The sequence below is a fragment of the Delphinus delphis genome, chromosome 1, assembly GCF_949987515.2.
Source record: "Delphinus delphis chromosome 1, mDelDel1.2, whole genome shotgun sequence".
NCBI classification, from domain to species: Eukaryota; Metazoa; Chordata; class Mammalia; order Artiodactyla; family Delphinidae; genus Delphinus; species Delphinus delphis.
In genome coordinates, this window is record NC_082683.1 from 18699767 (window position 1) to 18722281 (window position 22515).

The 22515-nt window shown below is 49.5% G+C and overlaps 1 protein-coding gene across 2 annotated transcripts in view; it reads left to right on the top strand.

Annotated features, from left to right (window-relative positions):
• The first annotated feature begins 218 nt into the window (after nucleotides 1-218).
• Nucleotides 219-22515, top strand: part of GRHL3 (grainyhead like transcription factor 3) — a 35442-nt gene continuing 13145 nt past the window's right edge. The window contains exons 1-8 of one of the 2 annotated variants that reach the window (XM_059998699.1): nucleotides 219-385; nucleotides 12157-12343; nucleotides 15083-15144; nucleotides 17362-17707; nucleotides 17965-18038; nucleotides 18498-18651; nucleotides 18855-18966; nucleotides 20362-20456. In XM_059998699.1, coding sequence (XP_059854682.1) covers nucleotides 369-385; nucleotides 12157-12343; nucleotides 15083-15144; nucleotides 17362-17707; nucleotides 17965-18038; nucleotides 18498-18651; nucleotides 18855-18966; nucleotides 20362-20456 — 1047 coding nt within the window. In that variant the 5' untranslated portion in view covers nucleotides 219-368. The remainder of the gene's footprint in view (nucleotides 386-12156; nucleotides 12344-15082; nucleotides 15145-17361; nucleotides 17708-17964; nucleotides 18039-18497; nucleotides 18652-18854; nucleotides 18967-20361; nucleotides 20457-22515) is intronic. The other variant, XM_059998783.1, reaches the window with a different exon arrangement.

Here is a 22515-nt window from a genome sequence, read left to right on the forward strand (position 1 = left end):
CTATCTTCTCTCCAACATTTTTCTCTCCTCCCTCCTCCTTAATCTCCACCCCCCACCCCCTCACCAAGGAAGGAATTGGCCAGCTCCACCCATGGCTCCGCCCCCAGCTCGGCAGGCCAAGAGTTAACAGCTGCACCTGTTGAGGTATACCTGCTGTCGCCGGCACCTGTACCTGTAGCCAATCAGCGGCAGAGCTGCCGGGAACCTACCTGTCAGCAGAATCCCGACACTGAAACCTCAACATAAATCAAACACTTCCCTGCGCAGGGAATGTCTGTGTCAGGCAAGAATTAGAGACGAGCGGTCAGCAGAGCCTTGGTGCGCGGTGCCGATCCATCCGTCAAGCCTGCGAGCCTGGGAGCAGGAAGATGTCGAATGAACTTGAGTGAGTAAACACCAGTGGATGCCTGGCGCGCTGTGAGCATGGAGTCTGGATGGGGTTTCTAGAAGGGGAAAGAGCAGGGAGGCTGGCGCCAAGATTCACAGAGCAATTTGTAAGGGTAAATGAATGGGCTGACGATCTCATTTTGGCGTGCTGAGGCAAGCCCCGTCTCAAGCTAGAGCTGAGTGTTTCCCTGGGAAAAAAAATTTTTTTTCCTTTCTCTCTCTGCTGAGCAGTTTCGAGCCAGGTAGGGAAACACAGGACTGAAACTGTGAAGGCTTTCAGCACCACTTTCTGATACTGTGAAGGGGGCCTTGGAAATCAGAGACAGCTCCAGTCCCATCTAGGCTTTCTATCTTCTTGCCAAAAGGAACTTCTTTGAGGTGGTTCTAAGAACTGTCTTAGGCAGAGAGTTGGGTTTCTCTAAAGGGACTTGTTTGTTGGGTTGGAACAGTCCCAAGTGGGAAGGTGAAGTGTGCTGGTTAAACATATGCACTCTTTAGTCAGCTTGACCTAGGTTCAAATCCAGGCTCCATTCCTCATGGGCTGAGATCTTGATTTGGGCAAGTCATTCAACTGACCTGTGCTTCATTTTCCTCATCTAGAAAATGGGTACAAGAATGTTTTGTAGGATTCTTGAGAGAGTTGTGTGATAAAGGCTGTAAAATGCTTAGCACAGAGCCAAAGTCTGAAGATGCACTCAAATAACATGTGGTTGATTTCATCCAGAGGCGGTTCTAAGGCTGAGGAGGCTGAGATGTGGTTTTCAGTGAGGTCATCTCTATTGCCTGACAGGACACAGGTGCCTTCCTGCCCATATCTGGGATTTAGAATCCCCGCTGGCTGATGATGACTTTCACCATGGACCCCTGGCTTGGGGTCCAGACCTCAGAGAAGGTGGGATGAGGCTGGGATTCTGGGCTGCCGTAGCCTGGGTTTGGGAAGCTGGCAGAAGCCAGGCTTCTAAAACACAGACTATCCTCTTCCTGCCACCCTCAGGGGTGAGTAGGCAGAGTCAAGGATTGAACAATCTTTTTTTCTAGCTACTCCTTAATAGACTGTTTTAAGAACTTGAAGACCTGAGAGCAGAGCAGTTGGTGGGTCCTGACCGCAGACAAGTTTCCACGATACCAGTCAGCTCTTGGATTCTCTGGGGTTAGCTAACTATGTTCATGGTACAATCACTGGGCATCGGATTCCTCTTGAATGGGCTCCCTGGGGCTGATAACATGTTAACAACTAGGATAAGAACAGGGGCAGTGGAGCCAATACCTGGGTTCAAGTTCCAGCTGCCACTAATTAGCTGTGTGACCTTGGCCAAGTCACTTCACCAGTCTGAATGTCAGTTTCCTCATCTGTAAATTGTGGCCATATTGGGACCCACTTAATGGAGCTGCTGCGGTATCCAGTAACTTTAGACAAGCAATTGACTTAAAGGCTGGTAAGGAGCAATCTAAGATAGCCTTGTTACTTCATACAGAAATAACCAATCAATGAGCATTTCTGAAACTCTTGCCTTCTATTTTTCCATACTTTGAAAACAAAAAACATCTTCTGATGTGTCTCCATCCCACTCAGATCTGTTGGTTAAAACAGCAGAGGCTGCGGACAGAAATGTATTCATTGGTGCCCCTTAGGGGGTAAATGTCCTGAAGCTGGGTTACTTGAACAAAAAGGTTTCCTGCATTTCTCCTCCTTAATGATTTGAGTTTGAAGTCAGAACTCCTGACAGTAGAGGCTTCTCCGGTTGGGGTGGGGTGAGGGGAACCTGTGCCTGCTGTGTAATTGCTGGCAGACTCTGAAGTCACCACTAAAGATTACAATGACAGTGTCTCAGTGCCTGGGGGCTCAAGTGCCTTTACTGATAAGGGGGGTTGAGGGGTGGAATCCGCTGCTTGGCTTGCAAGTTTTGAGCTCCTGCTGCTGCTGCATTCCCCCCAAACGTGTAGAATTAAGAGGACTGGTCCTAGCATCCATTTTGATCCCGACAGAAACACCACCTCTTGCTGGGCCTTGGCGTAGTAGGAAAAGCCGGACTTGCACATGACTCTAAACTCTGCCACTTAGCAACTTCAGGGTCCTGGTGAATCTCCTTCTCCTCTCTGACCCTCAGTTTCCTCCTCTGTCCAATAAAGATTATAAACACCCACCTGGTCAGGGAAACAGTGAGCTTCCGTATGTAGGCCAACCGGCCCGGAGGAGCAGCTCCATAAACGTGAGCCCTATTACTAGGCCACTTCGAAGGCCGGCGCTTGAGGAGCATGGAGGCCAAGGTGGTGGAGTTAAAAGCCAGCTCGAGGCAGCTGGTGGGGGGAGCGCACGGGACTTTTATGTGGACGGGCCGGGAGCATCTGCCAGCCTCCAGGACTCCGCAAACCTCGTGTACCTCCATCCCGCTTTCCTGGGCGCCTCGGGGGGCTAAAGCCGGTCGCAAGGGATCCTGGGGCGGCGAGGGCGCAGGAAGTCGCTGCCGGACGCCCACTTCTCGCGGGAAAAGAGCTCCCAGATGGGCGACGGGCCCCAGCCTGGCCGCCATGTTTAGAGTCCCATCTTTAGAGTGCGCGAGGGCCTACTGGGTGCCTGGCCGGCCTGCACTGTCCCGTCCAGCCCGTCGAGGATATGAGGGGATTAAGATTAAGTGATCAGCACGTAGTAGATCTATCGAATGGACGAGAGAGAGGGAAGTGAGCGAGGCGCGCCAGGATTCCCCTCTGTAGCCCCGCTCGGGCCGCAGTCTGGGCCCCCAGCCGCCGTCTGGAATCATCTTCGTCCCCGAAATCTTGGAGAGCAGAAGCGGAGGGTGGGAGGGGGACCCGACCCATCCACCGCTCCACCCAAGCTCCGGGAGCGCTGAGCTCCAGACTGCCTGCAGCGCTGAAAGAGTTAACTAGGAACGCCTCCCGCTGTGGTTTTGTGGTCGAAACCATGATTGCCAGGAGCAAATTTTTGTCGTGCACGAGGTGTGTTATTAAAAGTCGGAGCTACGCTGCTGGTGAATGAAAAGTTAAAAATCCTCGTTAAGGCTGGGATGTAAAACAGGCGGACTGGGCCCCGGTCCGAGAGATCCCTCGACGACCCAAACGGCGGCGGTCCCTGCCACTCGGCCCGCTGCCCTCGCCCAGGAGGCCCGGTCGGTGCCTGGAGCCAAGAGGGTCGTCAGGGGTCCACATAGAGGAGGAGGAGGGGGAGGAAGGGCCGCAGGGCTGAAAACACAAATAGCACACTCTAAGCGCCCTTCGGTTAGAACAAAAATAACAGCCAAGCCTTTTCTTGAGCGCTGACTCCACAGCGGACACAGTGTCCGGTACTTGATAAATACATCATCTCCTGTAACCCTCCCAGCAATCCACTGAAGGATGGGAGTATAAATTTAAGGATGAGGGGATTTCAGCTTGCCCCAGGCAATATCTTCCCAACATCTCACTGAAGAGCTGAGATCTTACCAGGGGCCACAAGGATGCCCACACCAATGTGCTACCCTGCTTCCTACCAGCACAGATGTTGAAAAAAGACTAAGAGTTATAACAGACTGCTTACCAGTGCTTATTTCTGAGCAGAGGAATGCAGGTGAATGCTAGCCTCTGCTTCTAATTTTTCTATATGTTCCATATTTTATATACTGTGTTTTACAAATCTGTGTTACTTTTGAAATGAGGAAAGGAAGGAAAGAGAGTCATTATTTTTAAAAGAGAGAATTATTGGTTCACCTAATTAAAGAAAAAACGGTGTTCTCAAAGTGTGGTCCTTGGACTAGCATCGTCACCCGGGAACTCCTTAGAAATGCAAATTCTCAGGCCCACCCTAGACCTACTGAATTAGAAACTCTGGGGGTGGGGTTCAGCAATATGTGTTTTAACAGGCCCTCCAGGTAATTCTAATGCATGTTCAAATTTAAGAACCATTGGGGGCTTCCCTGGTGGCACAGTGGTTGAGAGTCCGCCTGCCGATGCAGATGCAGGGGACACGGGTTCGTGCCCCGGTCCGGGAAGATCCCACATGCTGCGGAGCAGCTGGGCCCGTGAGCCATGGCCGCTGAGCCTGCGCGTCCGGAGCCTGTGCTCCGCAATGGGAGAGGCCACAACAGTGAGAGGCCCGCGTACCGCAACAAAAAAATAAAAATAAAAAAAAGAACCATTGGCCTAGAAGACCTGGCAGAGGATTGGAAGGCAGGAGATTCCCAGATCTACCGCTGACCTACAGTATAGTAGCTGAGTAGGCAGGCTGAGAGCTTTGCTGTGGGGTCACACCTGTGTTTGAGCCCAGCTCTGCCGTGTACGGACTGGGTGAGTCCGTAAGTGTCAGTTTCTGCATATGTAAAATGGTGATAACGCCCACCTCACGGCATGTTTGAGAACGAAAAGGCACAAGGCCTGACGCATAAAATAACTTAGCTCCTTTCCTTCCCTTGTCTTCCCTCCCCTTTGTGGAACTCAGCTTTTCCATTTGTAAAATGGAGCAAATAATCCTGGCTGGCTGCCCCCTTCTTCTATTGCTTTTGCCTCCTTAAAAAGGTCAGAGCAACTGATCTAGTGAAAGTCTTGAAGGGAAATTCTCTCACAAATATTTGATGTTATTTCACTGGGCCTTCCTAGGAGGTCAGCAAGAATTGAGAACTTTTGAGGGTGGGGACAGCATGATATTTACCTTTATGTCCCAGTACCCAGCACAGGGCCTATTCAGCAGAGTGAATGAATGAATGAAAGGATGTGGTGCCCTGGGTCTAGAGGTAGATTGCAACTTCTTTCACATCTCAATTGAACAATAGAGGAAAAAAATAGGAAAATTGGACAGGAAACCAAGAGGAGAATATAGCATGAAAGAAAAATTCCCATCGAGGAAGGGATTTTCAAAGGGGAGAAAGTGAGTTTGTGGTATAATTAGAAAATGGCATATAATTAATTTCCGTGCAACTAGAGGTGTTGGCTGGAGCCTGATGGCTCTCAGTCAGCTTGCCCACCTGGATCCAGAGGATGAAGCTGGCAGTGCGTGCCCCTCTTTATCTGGGACTCTCCAAGCATCAGGTCTCCTTCTGCCGCTAGTAGAAGGAGAGAGTGAGGTTGTGAGTTGTCATGCAGTTTTCTGGGGGCTACCCCACAAAGTGAGCGTTAGTAGTAATAGTTCATGTTACTATGTGCTGGCATTGTGCTGATCACTTTGCTTCCATTATCCCATGCCTCCATTATCCCATTGCATTTTCCAACAGTAATACTTCACAAAGTTCTAAAGATTAAACAAAACGATGACTAGAAATTGTTGGGCCAGCACCTGGCACTTAGTAGGCCCTCAGTGAACAATAGCTATCATAATAACTCTGTGAGGTTAGTGCTCTCATCGTCCCCCATTTTTTTACAGGTAAGAAAATTGAGGCACAGAGAGGTCAAGTTGCATAAAGTCACACAGCTAGTAATAGCAGAGATGAAACTGGAACCCAGATCAGCATAGCTCTGGGGCCCACCCTGTAACTATTAGTTCACACTGCCTCATTCAAACTGGAGTCATTGTAGAGCCATGCCCTAGGCGCTGCCATTTCCCAATTGAGGCCCCCAAGTGAGCCCCAGCGTGTGATAAGGCACATTTCACAACCTGTGCATCCAGAAACCAGATGGGCCACTGTCAAGCACAACAGCCCCGGAGTGCTCCTGTCATGCCCAGGGAACACCTTCCATGCGGATGACTGAAAAATGATTCCTCCGTGAGCAGCGGCGGCAGGGCCTCCCTGTGGGTAATTAGTGAATGTGATTGATCACTGCTGATGAGGCTGGGTGGCTCACAACAGGGTTTGACAAGTCATTGGGTGTATCTGGGTGTCAACACCCAGCTCAGGCAGCCCCTGGAACTCTTCCTCCTCAGGCTGGAGGGAAGTGCGGCCCAGGTCACTGGATCTGTCCTGTGTCAGGCACCTCCTTTGGTGGGGTTTGAGGCTGCCCCCTTGGTGGTGAGTTTTCTTCCCCCATCTGTAAGATTGAGTCAGAGGCCTTACTTTTCCATCTCTGAATTATTGAAATGCCTTTGAGATAAGGTAGTGATTGAGCTGAGTACTGGACAGGAAGCTAGGAGACTTGAGTCCCAATCCAGTTCTGTGCTGTGTGTCCTTAGGCAAGTCACACCTGCTCCCAGAGACTAGATTTCTAGGGAATTCTCTGGCGGTCCAGTGGTTAGAACGCAGCTCTTTCACTGCTGAGGGCCTGCGCTCGATCCCTGGTCGGGGAACTAAGATCCCACAAGCTGCGTGACACAGCCAAAACAAACAAAACTAAAAAAAAAAAAAAAAGAGAGAGAGACTTGATTTCTAAAGTCTCTGCACCCTAACTGGAACCCCAAAAGTCTCAACTAATGGCTGAGACACATTGACGTACTCTCACTGGGAGTTTTAAGTGGCTCAGCCAGAATGCAGGGAGCATTGGAGTCTGAAAGGACTTGGGATGAAACCCTACTTCACCACTGTAGGCATTTCACCACTCCAGCTTCTGAGGAGGCAGCCTTGTGAAGGTTCTTGATGATGGAAGACAGAGACCTCTATTCTAGGCCTGGCACCATGAGATACCAGCTGGGTGGCCTTAGGCAAACCAGTGGCCTTCTCTGTGGTTCATTTTATCCTGCTATCAAATGGGGATAGTCATACCTTCTCTCCCTACGTTACAGGGGCGTTGCAGGATCAGAGGTGATGACAAATGTATGAGAAGCATGTTGAAAACTATAACACGCTATGCAAATGTGAGGGATTATCAAATCTCAGACTTGAGTTTCCTTCTTAATGGGCTGGCCTTCCTTGAAACAAGGCAACATATGCAAAAAACCTGGCTCACACCTGTCACACAGTAGGCAGACAAGCTCTGGGAGCTGTCCCAGGCTTCTGCCTTTGTCTTGCCTTTCACCTGGAAAGTCCAAAATCCTCCCCACCCATCTTCACGCCCCTCTCCCCCTCCACCCCTCTCCTCAGCCAACATCTAGTCATTCCCCAAAGTTTAGGCAGGTCAGAAGTCCTCCTGCTTCTTTCCTTCATAGCTTTCTTCACCTGATAGTAGCTGTCCATTTGTTTTTGTGGTCACGTCTGCCTCGGCTGCCACTAAAATGCAACCTCTGTGACAGTAGGGATCTTGTTGTCTTGCCCGCCTAGGACAAAGCCTGGCACATAGTATAATAAATACTGATACATTTTATTAAAGTGAAGCATAGATGGTTAGGTGGATGGATGCCACCCAGATTTATTGGTTTTTCCCCTCTCTTCTACATCCCTTCTTGGAAACTAGTGGTTGGTGGAAAAGTGACTAGTCATGGAATTAGATTCCAGGAGTCTCGCTTTGTAACTCACTCAGCCAAGTCCCCTGGAACAGGTCACCTAATGTCTCTTTCCTTTGTCTATTTCCTGGTCGTAAAGTAGAGACAATAACATGTCATGTATGTCGGGAGGCTCCACGAGATAATGAATGTGAAAATCGAGGCAAGGGGTTATTACACTGTCTCTTTTGTTTTTGATGTGGAACCTGGTTCACAAACAGGAGGCTTGGAGAGGATGTTGGTTTAAGAGCCTCGGGCAGCGTCTCCGCTTTACTTTCATTTGGGGGTTCTAAGAAGATGGTGATCACGATGATGATGACGGTGATGATGCCAGTTATCTACTAAGCGATGGTTCTCTGGCAGGCTCTGGGCCAAACACATTTCTTATGTTAATGTACTTAATTCTCCCAACAGCCCATGAGATTATCCCCACTCTAAAGTAGCCAGCCCTGGTAACTCCATCACATGACTGTGCTCTAATTTTCTTCACAGCACTTATCACTAACTAAAATTAACTCATTTATCTACTTGTTTACCATCTGTCTTCCCCAATTAGATTGCAAATTCCGAAGGGAGAAGAGCCTTATCTGTCTTGTTCTTGGCGGATTCCCCAGTGCCTAGAAGAGTCCCTGACTGGCACACAGAAGACTCTCAATAGACCCCATTTAAGAGATGAGGAAATAGGCTTGGAGGGGCTCAGTACCTGACCCAAGGACACATGGTTACTCGGGTCTGTCAGGCTATGACCCTGTTGCTCCTTCCTCCCATGGTGCTACAGATTCTTCTGTGCTGCGGCCTGGTGGAGACCTGATGGCTAGAAGGCTGCCCAGAGCCACTTCCTCTCCCTATACCCTCCTCCCCCGTTCCCCTTTCACCTTCTGACGGCTGAGGAGTTTGGCCTTGGACAGGGACACCAACAGAGAGTTTGTGGAGGCCCTCGGGGAAGGTGACCACGTAGGTTCCAGTCAGCTGGTTTCCCCTCTTTGTTCCGGCTCTGTCTCCCACTAGTAGGGCTCCCTCCTTCCTGGAGCCCTTTTCACATCCTTACCCACTGGACCCTCAACTCTCAATTCTAACCTTTAAGAGAACAGGGAGCCAAGAGTTTTTGGATCCGTGTTTGGCACTGAGTCAAGGCTAACTAACCTTATCCGTAGCCAAGACTTTCTAGAAGCCAGATGCGTAGTCTTGGAACGTGACGCTGATTGGTAGCAAACTTGGGAACCAGGACCCTAGAGCTCCCAGCGCCCGGCCAGAAACTCTTCCACTCATCACACTTCCTCACTCAGTCCCTCTTGTCTTGTGTGGGTGGGAAGTCCCTTTCTGTCTTACAGTGGAGGATTGGTTCAGTTTATTCCAGAGGAGGGGAATTGCCGGAATAAAAGAGGCATTTGAAAGGAGACTAGCATGGGGTTAAGAGCTGCGTCTTGGAGTCCAACAAGTCCAGGTTCAAGGTAAGCCTCTGCCACTTACTGGCTGAGTGACCTTGAGCAGGTAATATCACCTGAGTCTCAACTTCCCCTAAACCTATTGTGCAGAGTAGATAAGATGATGCAGAATAATAGGTGGAACAGTGTCTACCTATGGTAAATTCTTGAGGTATGGTAGCTGCTGTGTATCAAGGAATCAGACTTTGGAATCCCAACAGGATGGATTGGAGACCACTGTAGACCAGAAAAACCCTCCAAATGAACAGCAAACATTGCCTGTCCTTTCGTTTCTGATGTGACTTTATCATTGTCTTCTAAAAATTAACTTTTGAATAGGGTAAGATAACTGATAGCTCATCAAAGCCGATGATGGTCATTCCACCAGAGTCAGCAAATTGGGGCTCCAGGCCCAGATCTGCCAGTGACTTTCAGGGTGACCATGTCTTGTACCACGTTGCAACCCTTTGATGTCTAGCTCCAGGCTGGGCCAAGAGCACAATTATTTCTTTTTTTGGCATATTACTCCTTTATTAGAAATTATAAATGAGGAATTATTTCAACACCTGAAGACCAAACTACAGCATAAGATTCCATAGGCTCAAGATTTTTGACATTCTGGAAAGAGTGTTCTGTAAAGTATATCCTTTCCATGGCATGGCAACATCATTCTTTTTGTATTAAGCACTTGTTATGTGCCAGAGACAGTTTTAAGCATTTTTCCTGTGATGTTGCACTCAATCCTCATCATCCTACATGGTGGGTGCTTTTATTAGACACATTTTATAAACAAGGAACAGTGCTAAGCACTGGGATTCCTTGTTGACCCAGAGAGTGATCCGCCAGGCCGGTCCCTGTTTCTCCTGTGCCCCCTTGGTTTAGCAGTTCCATTTAGGCTGATACTGGGAGGGGTTGGGGGCAGCCACCTGGGCTTGCTCTGTAAGTTCCTCTAACCCCAGGCCCAGGAGGCAGCTGGGAGGGGCCTTCTCTCGCCTCTCCATCTTAAGGCCCTTGATTTATAGAAGCAGAAACTTGGGGTGTGCCTCCCTTTACATGCCCCTGGAGCAGGAAGGTTTCTGTCATCTCTCTTTCCTGTGTGATAGCTCCCTCTCCCTCCCTTTCAGAGCCCAATACCCCACACCCTGGGGCTCAGTGAGATGGGAGACACTGCCCTGGAAGAAGCCCCTGGGAGAGTGCCACCCTCGGCCTGTCTGGGTGTGGCCTGGCTGCTGTTCCCATTCTGTGTCTGAGAATGTAGGCTTGAGCTGCCGGGCAGCAGGAGGGCACTTCCTGTGGTGTGATTTGTGAAGGTCCTTGCCCACCCACCAGTCTGCCACAGTGCCTGCAATTCCACAACTAGAGCATTTTTCTGTTGTGGTAGGGATTGCCCTCTTGCACTATGGTAAAGCTGTGTGGCTTAGTGGAAAATGTGTGGCTTTGGTACTAGACAAGACTGGGTTTAAATCCTGGTTGTGTCATGGACTAGTTGGGTGATTTGGGGGCATTTTCTTATCTCCTCCAAGTCTCGGGTTTCTCCATCTGTGAACTGCAGCAAATGATCCTTACCTCTGAAGTTCTTGTAAGGAGCAGAGCTGATGAGTGGAAAGGGTTCATATATAGTATAGTAAATGGCAGCTGGCATTATTCCTATGTCTCTAACATTAGAGAATCTATGAGACTCACCTAGAACGGGGGGCACCAGGGCACCAGGACACCAGTCTCAGGAGTTCTCTTTTCTCAGCCTGGCTGTCCCCAGCTTCTCCCCTACCAGTATCCTTCATACATTCTTTGTTCTAAAGTGAACATAACCAGAACTTTCCCACCTCTATGCCCTTGCTCATGATTAAGAGCATGTTCTACACCAGTGATTCACAAAGTGTGGTCCCCAAACTACCAGCATCAGCATTACCAGGGAACTTAGGGGTGGGGCCTGGAAATCTGTGTTTTAACAAGCCTTCCATGTCATTCTGTTGCAGTGGAAGTTTGAGAACGCTATTCTATATTACAGCATCATCCTGCTCAAGCTTGAATCCCCTCTGGGCCACTCACTAACCCACTAACTGGGACCTTGGGCAACTCCCTTAACTTCTCAGAGCTTCAGTTTCCTCATGTGTAAAATAGGAAAAATAATAGTACATGCCTCACAGTGTTGTTGTGAGAATTAAATGAGATAATCCATGAAAAGTACTTAGCTCAGTGCCTAAAACATGGTCAGTGTTCAATAAAGATTAGACATTATTTTCATCATCATCATCATTAATCTGTATTATGTTGCTATTCCTGGGACACTCACCCTACATATCTGAGTGATATAATCCCCCTTGCTGAGGGTTCCCAACTAAAATGTCTGCCTCCTCCAAAGAGTCTTTCCTGATCTCTTGCCTTTGGGCCTATGTGGCTTGTATTTGTCCAAGTTCTCAGCGCAGCGCCCAGGTTCTGCCTGCCTAGGGGTGCCCTGCAGCGTTCCACTCCAATTCCTGGCATCTGAGCAGCTGCTTGGGCACTCTACAATAAAAGTTGATCTGAAATGCCATTTCCCAAGACCAGGTTCTGCCTATGGGCTTCCTTGCTCTGGCTCTCTCTGTCCCTCACCACACTCTCTAAGTTGAAATGATCTCCAGTCTTCTGTGTCTTTCTCCGTCTTGAGGAGAATTTCATCAGAAGAACTCATGCTGAGTTACCTGGAAATTTTATTCTTTGCAGCTTGTCATTGTTATTTCCCATCCTTGTTACACTAATTCCCCTTGAATAAGTATCTACCATGGGAGCATTTTACTGAATCTTCTCTGAAGCCTTGCGAGGTTGGGATTACAGTCTTCATGTTGTAGATGAGGGAACTGAGGCCCTAGGTCTACAGCTTCTACATGGTAACATTTGGTGGTGACCCAAAGCATCTGGCTCCAGAGCTTGGATACATTCTACTGCTCCATCTGCCCAATGATGACAGAAGAAGCAGTTTCAAGTTTTCAAGGCTGGTAACTCTCTGAATTCCTGGGTGTTGCTCTGAGGCTGACCATTCATGGAACTTCTGCTGGGACAGCCTAAATTTGACCTTCCTTTTTTGCCTTTCAGTTTCAGATCTGTACGGCTGCTAAAGAACGACCCAGTTAACTTCCAGAAATTCCCCTACACTAACGAGGATGAGGCCTGGAAGACCTACCTTGAAAATCCCTTGACGGCGGCCACAAAGGCCATGATGAGAGTCAATGGAGACGATGAGAGCGTTGCAGCCCTGAGCTTCCTCTACGATTACTACATGGTACCTTTGCCACCTCTGGGCATGCCCCCCTCTAACTGACTGTGTGTCTTCGCTTTCAGGCCTCATGGCTCACTAGCCCACCATGACCACCCCTAGCCCCTCACCATGTTCTTTCACACCTCTGGGCCTTTGCACATGCTGTTCCCTCTGCCTGGTACCCTCCCCTTCCCCCTAGCTAAACCATACTCTCAGCTTTGGGCCTCAGCTTCAATGTCAGCTCATTCCACCGGAGGTGAGGAAGGCTTTCTGGGGTCTCCCATTCTGTGCCTCCTCTGGGCACCCTTAGCAACCACCATCCTTTTCCTTGAAGCTATCCTTAGAAACTTGCTGTTTGTGCATTTATTCCTCCATCTCCCCCCTGACACTGAGCTCCTGTAGGGCAAGAGTCATGTCATGATCATTACTGAGCCCCTAGCACCCCATACTTCCTGCCACACATTGCTCAATACATATTGACTGAATGGATCAATGCCTTGGCCTTACACACCACAGCAATACCCCCAACCTACCATCTTCTTTCTGCCCCTGTACCTTAGGTCATCCCAGTTGCCCTGTCATCCCCACCTGCCTATTCTAACCTCACCACCTAGAACATGCCTTTTGCTCTTGAATCCATTCCCTTCTTTCAGGGCCCTTCCCAAGGCCCACCTTCTCTTGGAAGCCATGCTGCCACATCACCTCTCCCTCTCCTGAGTGTCTCACTGTTGTTCATACCCTCACTGCCATTATATGCATTGTAATACCTCCTGACAGACCATCTTTTATTGTTCTCTAATTGTTTCCTGGGCCTTGGCCTTGACTCTGGGAGACTTTCAGTTCCTGAGAACAGGAATTAGGCCCTCTCATATATGATGAGTGTGCTTAAACCTGTCAATAACCACAAGTACATAACACACGACATCACCCCTCTTCCAGTGCCTGTGCCAGACATTGCTAATGGATTACAAACTGTATTCTCACTGAGGGTATATGAGGACACAAAATCTTTTCCAACCTAGTACTCCAGGCAGCCACTACCCATCTGTCTGAATTGTCATACAGCAAACTTTCTTACTCTTCCTAGGCTGGGTTATTGCTCCAAGAGACTTTCCCAGATATCAGGCTGGGGGACATGAATAGCTAATTGTTGTGATAACTGAATCTGAACTTGAAGATTTAAAGCCACCTTGTAAATAAGCCATCAAATTCACAGGCCCAAGAAGTAGTTTATCTATTCTGCTACACAAAGGAAGGTAAACTCTCTGTAAATTCAGAGGCCAAGGAGGGAAGTGGCCTCAGATATGAGAAAGCCCCAAATTATCTCTCTGGCTTTGGTTCTCATCCTGGAGTAGTATGGTTACCCTACCTTACCTTCTCCCCAGCAGACTGATAACATCCTCATAGCATTTGATGGAAAAGAAATTGGAACTGACTGCCTCAGCCTGGGGACATGGTAGGAGCCAGAATTCTAGGTCTGAGCTTAAACTCCAGCCTGGGATATATAGCTTGAGGTTGGGCCATAAAATAAAATCTAGCAGCATCTCCCCTGGGCAAGAGGCCGTTCCCAGGGCCAGAGTGGTGGGGACAGGCTCTGAAGGTGACGCTTGCAGTGGTTTATTGCAATATAGTGTTCCGGTGAGATACACCTGGCCCCCTCTTCCCATCCCAGAGCATGTTAGATTCAGAGCAGCACTGTGTATAGTAAAGACATGATCTAATGGTGTGGAAAGAGCACCAAGTTGGGAGTTCGAGACCTGTTCCTACCACAAGCTGGCAATGTGGCTTTGGGCAATATAGTCCTAAAGGTGACCACTTACCATTCCTTACTGAATGCTGGTTACTGTGCCGGGCACTTTTCCTCATGCTCTTCCACGGGGTGAGACTAAGAACCCAGGCATTGGAGTCACTAGGCTGGGACGGAGACCTTGTTCTGGCTTTATTAGCCTCAGGGAGAAATGACCTGGATGTTCTAAGATACAACAATATTATGATCATAATCATGAAAGGTAACATTTACATAGTCCTCTCCACGTGTCAGGTGCTGGTCTAAACACTCACAACAGTCCCAGGGGTTGGTATTACTATTATTATTCCTGTTTTACAGATGAGAACAATGAGGTGCAGAAAGGTTAAGGGACGCGCAAGATCACACAGCCAATATGCGGCAGATCTAGGAACTAAACCCAATAAGTCCACACTCCTAATCACTAAGATGACGGAGCTCTCTTGCCTTCAGTTTCCTCATCCATATAATGGGGATAACATTAGTAGACATCATAGAGTTGTTATAGGGATTAGATTAGAGGACACAGAGAAGGCACATAGCACAGGGTCCAGTGCATAGGAAGTACTCCATTAAAAAACAGTGAACATTATTTTTATTAATAAATCTTCGCAATCCCTTTGAAGTAGAGTTCATAATCCCCCACTTGACATATGAAGAAACTGAATCTCAGAAAAGCACAGTCATTTATCCAGAGTCACACAGCACTTTTAAGTGGTAAAGCTAGAACTTAAGCTAGGCCTGCTTGACTCCAAATTCCATGATTCCTAACTGCTAATCTTGGGGTACTTCTCCCCACGCTGTAACTTGGGGCTCAGACTAAAAGATGGCCTGACAATTCGAAGGACTGGTGGGTTTTCTCCCAGTGACCAAGGTAGCTACCCTGCCCGGCCAAGTCCCCCGCAGGGGGTTGAGGCTCCTAACAGCCAGATCTTACCCAAGAGCTATGCATAAATCCTTGCTTCCTCTCCTCTCAGGGCCCCAAGGAGAAGCGGCTACTATCCTCCAGCACCGGGGGCCGGAACGACCAAGGAAAGAGGTGAGGCTCGCCGGCGCCACCATCTCTGGCCCTTTGCCCTTCCCCACCCCCACCTCTAGGCCCCTTATCCCCTGGGCACAGGAGGTACAGTCCCTAGGGCCCACCGTACTCTTAGGGGCCCACGAAGGCATTGTAATCTATTTTAAAGTCAGAAGAAAACAATGAATATGATCCAACCTGGGTTATATTTGTATTTATACCAATGCAACTGTAAAAGGTTTTTAAAATATTTTTATGGAGGAAGGGATCTATGAAGGCAAAAGAGAGTAGGGCCCACAAAATCATAGTGAGACCTTGCTTGAACACACAGACACACACAGACACACACACACACACACACACACACACATATCCTAGGTGCCTGTAGGCCATGTGAGCTGGAGTTTACTGAAAACAAACTTCAAAGCCATAGTGGTGGAAAAGCCCTGATGGAAGCTTTTCTGTCCTAGCTCCAAAACCCTCCCTGCAGCCTCAAAGGGAGGGGACACCTATGTTCCCGTATTTCTTTCCCTTGGCTCTCTTGGGCCTCTGCCTGGCATTAGTGCCTCGGGGCACTGATGTTCCTTTTCTTGTAGAAAGCAGCCCAGGCCGTGCTCATGGCCAGATGGGCACTGGAAGGGCCCTGCCCCCTTTCTCCACTTTTCCTTTCCCCCCATTGGGCAGGGCTTCTGATGGGAAACCTTCTGGTCTCCTCTCTGCCTTTGAGAACATCCAAACTGCTAAGGCAGGCATTGCAACTCTGGCAGCTGCCTCAGGGCCCCTCCACTGCTAGAAACTGTAGGCTTTGGTTCAGGAGACTTTTCTCAAAACTAATTTTTTAAAATGTTGTTAGCTTTTCTGATTATAAAATAATACCTACTTGTTATAAAATATTCAAACTCTGTAGAAACGTATAAAGTGAAAAAGGAAGGAAGGAAGGAAGGGGAGGAGGGAGGAATGAACCGGTGGATTACATAATATACTTGTTCATCTGAAGAAAATTGTTTATAGGTGTATGACAGTTTTAGGGAAATTATGAATAGACAAGTAGAAAATTATAAAATGAAAAAACTCGTTAATATCATAATTCCAATAACAACAAAAGTTGTTCTAAGAAAAGTTATAGTAAAATATTTGACCAGCCAGGAAACAATATTTGTATAATTATAATAATTAAACTACCTATTGTTGTAACTATTTTTAAATTTAGTTTACTTTTTAAAAATAAATTTGGTGTAGTAACAAAATAAATATCCAGGGCTTCCCTGGTGGCGCAGTGGTTGAGAGTCCGCCTGCCGACGCATGGGACACGGGTTCGTGCCCCGGTCCGGGAAGATCCCACATGCCGCAGAGCGGCTGGGCCCGTGAGCCATGGCCGCTGAGCCTGCGCATCTGGAGCCTGTGCTCCACAACGGGAGAGGCCACAACAGTGAGAGGCCCGCGTACCGCAAAAAAAATAAATAAATAAAAATAAATATCCATGCTGGGGCTGGGCATTGAGAAACAGAAGTATGGTGGTGGGAATGGAAGACTGGCACAATTAAATAAGAGCACCCACTGATAATAGAATCATCTTATTATAAGGTCTGTGTGTTCACTCAGTGTCTCTGATTATGTGAATCTCTGGGCCTTATGTGTGAAAATAGTCTATCTGGCTCTTTTGACAACCAAGTGAGGACCATATGTAAAAATTCTTTGGATTCTGTAAAATTAAATGCATTAAAGACACTGTTATTTTTGCTAAAAAATAAATAAAGTAAAAAAGTAAGTTTCTTGTAATCCTACTTCCCTGCCCCCCTTAATAGTTTGGGGTATATCCTTTCAGACCTTTTTCTCAACGTACATTAACTGTACTCACAAATACCCACTCTTGCCCACACCATGGATGACTCAATACGGTTTTTTTAGTGTGGAGACATTTGACTCTGGATAAGAAATAAATAATTAAACCTTCAGTTTTTTTAATTACCAAGTACTGTAACGGATAAAGCAGACATTTGCCCCCTGAACTCTGAGCCTGTACTTGGTTCCATTCTTGACACCCTCCTCCCTGCTTATCCCTGTGACACACTGGCTTGCTGCAGTATCGTGTTTCACACATGTTGGTAAGACCTAACATTACAATGGATTAAAAGAGGTCAGTATGTCAGTGTGATGGTCACCCTCCAATCTAGCCAAGGAACCCTCGCCTCTCAGAGAGAAGAGGTGCACGCACTTATCCCTCCTGTCTCTCCTCAGGTACTACCATGGCATGGAATATGAGATGGACCTCACCCCCCTTGAAAGTCCCACGCACCTCATGAAATTCCTGACAGAGAATGTGTCTGGAGCCCCAGAGTACCCAGATGTGCTCAAGAAGAATAACCTAATGAGCTTGGAGGGGGCTGCACCCACACCGGGCAAGGCAACTCTCCTCACCCCAGGCCCCAGCAAGCTGGAAGCTGGCTCTGTGGATGGCTACCTGCTGCCCACCAGTGATGTGTATGATAATGGCTCCCTCAGCTCCTTGTTTGAGAGCATTCATGGGGTGCCTCCCACACAGCGCTGGCAGCCTGACAGCACCTTCAAAGATGACCCACAGGAGGTGAGGGCCCACCCTCATATCCCTCACAGCCTCCCTGGGTCTAGTCACACGTGTACAGAAGGAGAGAAGACAGTGAGGCGATCAGAGCTTTGGAATCCATGGGAGAAAGAGTCCTTGAGCTGAGGCAGGGCTGCCATGTACTGTTGTCCAGGTTGTACACTATACAACATTCACAGTTGTATGCAGTGGCCCTGGGCTGAGGTCCCAGCAGAACTGAATGTGGTCATTTATTTTCTCTGGATTGTGTTTCTCTGCAGTCGCTGCTCTTCCCAGATATCCTGAAAACATCCCCGGAACCCCCATGTCCAGAGGACTATCCCAGCCCCAAGAGGTAAGTCAGCCTCCCTGGACCCTTGGCCACCTGGGCAGTGGGCTGCAGAAAGACGCTACTGTCCCCAGAACAGGCATTGCCAGTGAATGAAAAGAGGGGAGTGAAGGCACATAAAAGAAGAGAGTCATTTCTACATCCCTTTCCTGGGCTGTGACAAGGACCTCAGAGCTCAGCACCCTGTTAGAAAACCAGGGTTCTGTTGTCCTAGTCGTCCCTATAACTTTGTCACCCCTCAGGGATCTCTGGTTTCCATTATTCATTATTCAGGAGGATTATGGCTCAACAAAGCCATTAAATAGAAACTCTGAAAAAGAGGAAACTGAGGCCCCAGGAAGTAAAGTGATTTACTGAGGTCACATAGTAAGGCCATAGCAGAGCCTTGGGCTTCCTGCCCTACTGCCCTTTGGGATACTCCTGCCTGGAAGCCCAGCCTCACTCTCCTCTCCCTCCTCCCTGCAGTGACTTTGAGTACACCCTGGGCTCCCCTAAAGCCATCCACATCAAATCGGGTGAGTCACCCATGGCCTACCTCAACAAGGGCCAGTTCTACCCTGTCACCCTGCGGACCCCAGCGGGCGGCAAAGACCTTGCCTTGTCCTCCAGCAAAGTCAAGGTACTTGGGCAGTAGGTGCGGGGGTCGGGTCAGCCCTGCCTGCCAGGGACCCCAGGGAGAGGGTGCTGTTGTATGACTGCCCATTGCCACGGAGAGGGGGAAACTAAGCCAAAGGGCTGGGCCACTTGACCCGGGCTGGGGCAAGGGATGAGGCTGCCCGGGCCTCTTCTGAGGCTGGGGTCACAGTGACTGCTGTGTTGCAGAGTGTGGTCATGGTGGTCTTCGACAATGAGAAGGGCCCGGTGGAGCAGCTGCGCTTCTGGAAGCACTGGCATTCCCGGCAGCCCACCGCCAAGCAGCGGGTCATCGATGTGGGTGAGAGCCCGCCCGAGCCCTCCGTCCCAGTCTCCCTTCCTCTGTCTCACAACACACACACACACACACACACACACACACACACACACACCCCACTTAGGCCTTGCTTGCTGTGCCCCTTTTTCCCAGCCCCCTCTGACCTCTGCAGGACTTATTTCTGACTCCAGCCGCCTGCCTGGCCCCTGTCTCCAGGTCGAACGCTGTGAGGTTTGCAGGGATTTGCATCTGTTGGCTGGAAGCAATGACCTCTTTTCTGTGTTGCTTTGGGATAAACAGGACCCTGGGCACCCTAGTAGTGTCAGATAAATACACCCCTGGGATGCTGACCTGCTTGTCCCCATCAGGGGGCTTGGCCAATTGAGACACAAATGCATAAGAGTGCAGGCAGTGGGTGATTTGGAAGGCTTGAAGCACAGTGCAAGGGCAGTTCTGCCTTGGAAGCTGGAACCTTTGGGCTTTGTCAGAGGCAAGGGGACGGGGAAAGGCCTTCTGTGTGTGCCACCTTGTCCCGGGCCCCGAGATGAGTGGGAGGCACAGCCCATCCTCAGATCTCCAGGCTCTGGCTCTATCACCCTCTTCCTGGCTGTGTGACCTGTGTCACCTCCCCTTCCTGGGCCTTGGTTTCTTCAGCTGTCAATTGGGAAAACAGCAGCTGCCCTGCCTGCCTGCAGTGCTGTTTCTGCCTTGGAGCCACGTGTACTAGAGAACATAATACAAATAGGGATGATTCAGTGACTTATCTGAGAGGCCAGTTAGTAAAGTGGTTAGGAGCCTGGGCTCAGGAGACAGACAGAGCCGGACTCCAGTCCTTACTCTACCTTTTATTAGCTGTGTGACCCTGGGCAAGTGACCAAACTTCTCTGAGCTTTATTTTCCTCATGTGTAAGCTGAATATTCATAGCATTGTTGTGAGGATTAACTGAAGGCTTGCCATATTGTAAGTGTTCAATAAATGACAATAGTACTATCATTTATTTAATATGACTAGTTCAATACTAGTAGTACTGGTACTACGACTGTGACTATGGCTATTACTACCACTATTACTGCGATTACTACTACTACTACTACTGCTTTGTCTGGGGGATGTCCTAAATCACAATCCCATGGAAAGTATAAGCTCCACCACAAAACCATGAGGGCCCTGGCCTAGTTGGCAAAGTGAAGGAGTCCCTCTGGAGTTTGGACAGATCTGCTTCTCAGGCTGGACCTCAGTTTTTCCACCTGTAGCCCAGGGCACAATTACTAATTTCCTCCCTGCATTGAAGCATGGTCCTTGGGGGAGAGGATACAAGTCCCTGCCAAGAACAAGGCCCACCCCCTAAATGACCCCTCCCCATGGGGCCCCCAAATCCCTTCCCTTCTGACTCTCCTTCTGGTCTCCTGTGGTTTCAGCTGACTGCAAAGAAAATTTCAACACTGTGCAGCACATCGAGGAGGTGGCGTACAATGCACTGTCCTTCGTGTGGAACGTCAACGAGGAGGCCAAGGTCAGTGCTGGGGCCGTGGCCAGCATGGGGCTAGGCTGCCAGGAAGTCCCCATCCTGGGAAAAGGCCTTACCTGTACCTAGGATTGTGGCAGCTGCTCCGATGAGGGCACCAGTGGAGGAGGCAGGATACATAGTGGTGGAGAAGCCAGAAACGCTAGGCCCACTTCCCAGCTCTGTGACCTTGGACAGATGCCTTAGCTGAAAATTGGGGTGTAACCATAGCACCAACTGATAGGTTGGCGTGAGGATCGGGTGAGATAAGGAAAAGGTAGAGCACAGCCTGGCACATGAGCAGTGGCTGTTGTTAATTAATCCAATCCACCTATTTACCAGATAGGAAAACTAAGCCTTGTGCGTGGCCACACGGCAAGCTGCCGCTGACGCCGGGTTTCCTGACTTGTGAGCTAGTGCAGGGTGTTGCAGGAGAAGTGCTTTGGAGTCTGGTAGATGAGGGCTTAAACCCATGACCTCACTTCCTGAGCGCATAGGAAGGGAAGAATAATCTGCCTCCTAGAGCTGTGGTGGAGATCCTATGAGATCACACACGTCAAAGAGACAGGCACGATGCCAGGCCCATCGGAGAGGCCTGAGAAATGGAGCCTCTGGTGTTTTTTTTTCACACCAGTGATTAAGCCGTTTAGTGCTTGAGACCAGACTTGAAGTCACCTGTGCTGCAGTGTCCCTCTGTGTCTTGGTTTTCTGTTTGGACAAGTGGCATCATGGAAAGGGCACTAGTCTGCGTGTTGGGGACTCGAGTTGGGTAACCCTGGGCCTGTCCCTTCACCTACCTGGGCCAGACTTACCCCATCAGACCAAGGTTGGGTCTGGCTCTTGGCAAGGGCCTTTCTGGCCTAGAAAAGCTGGGGGACCTAATCCCTGTCTCCCTGGCTTGCCTCATGGGGCGGTCCAGGGTGCCTGGAGAAAACGGAGGTGAAGGGACTCTGAAAACAACAAAGGGAGGCACAAAGGCGAGGGATTATTATTATTCAAACAGACACCAGGGACTGGGGGAGGAGCTGGGGCCTCCAGTTCAGGGAGGGGGGGAATGAGTTTCGTGGGAAGGGAGAGGTGGGTTTCGGTTGGGATTTTCTCACAGCCTCTTAAGCCCCCAGGCTTGGGTCTTTCTCAGGCGTGAGCTGGGTGGGGGCTGCATTAGGGCTGAGCTGGCTGAGGGGGAGGTATGTCTGGCATGCACCTGTGGGCCTGGCCCCCCCAGCCAGGGAAGGAAGGGGGTCTGCTCAGGTACCACACCCCACCCCTACTTCTGCAAGTCAGGGTCATTTCCAAGGGAAATGCCCCAAGGAACAGGGGCCAGCCTGGAGTGGGGTCTGGCCTAGGGTCCCACGGAGGAATCAGCAGTAGGCAATCACTAGGTGAGCTTGCCAAGTGATGCCCAACTAAGACTGACCCCAGACTGCCATCAGCTGCACATAGGCTTCGGGTTGAGACTCCAACTGTCCCACTTATAACAACAGTTACAAAATATCCAAGCCCCCTAGGTGTTCTGCCAGCCTCACAGCCACAAGAGGTAGGTTTAATTGTCCCCATTTTGCAGATAAAGAAACTGAGGCCCGTGAGATTAAAGGACTTATCCAAAGCCACATGGCTTGAGTGGCAGAGGTCTAAGTGGCCCGATGTCCAGGCTCATTCCACCATGCCGCCCTGCCCAACTCCCTGTGGAAACGTTAACAAGTCACGTCCATGCTCAGAGCCTCCATTTCCTCAGCTGTACAATGGGGGTGCCTGGTTCAGCTATGGCTAGAGCTGGTGGTTGCCGTGCACAGGGGCAGTGTCTCACTCGCTGTGGCCCAGGGCCAGCAGGAAAGCGGTCTTCTGGAGCTGGCGGGGAGGGAGATTTGGCCGTTCTCTACCTCCTTGCTCTGAGTTGCAAAAAAATGGGCTCTGGATTTTAAGCTCCTAAAGGACCCTTAGTCTCCCTCCCAGGGCCTTGATCCTTTGGGCTGCCCTTGGCAATCTAGTGGAAGCTGCATTGTCCACTGATGAAGACCTGAGCCCAAACTCCGGTTCCCTTATACATTCCCTGTGTCGCCTTGGGACA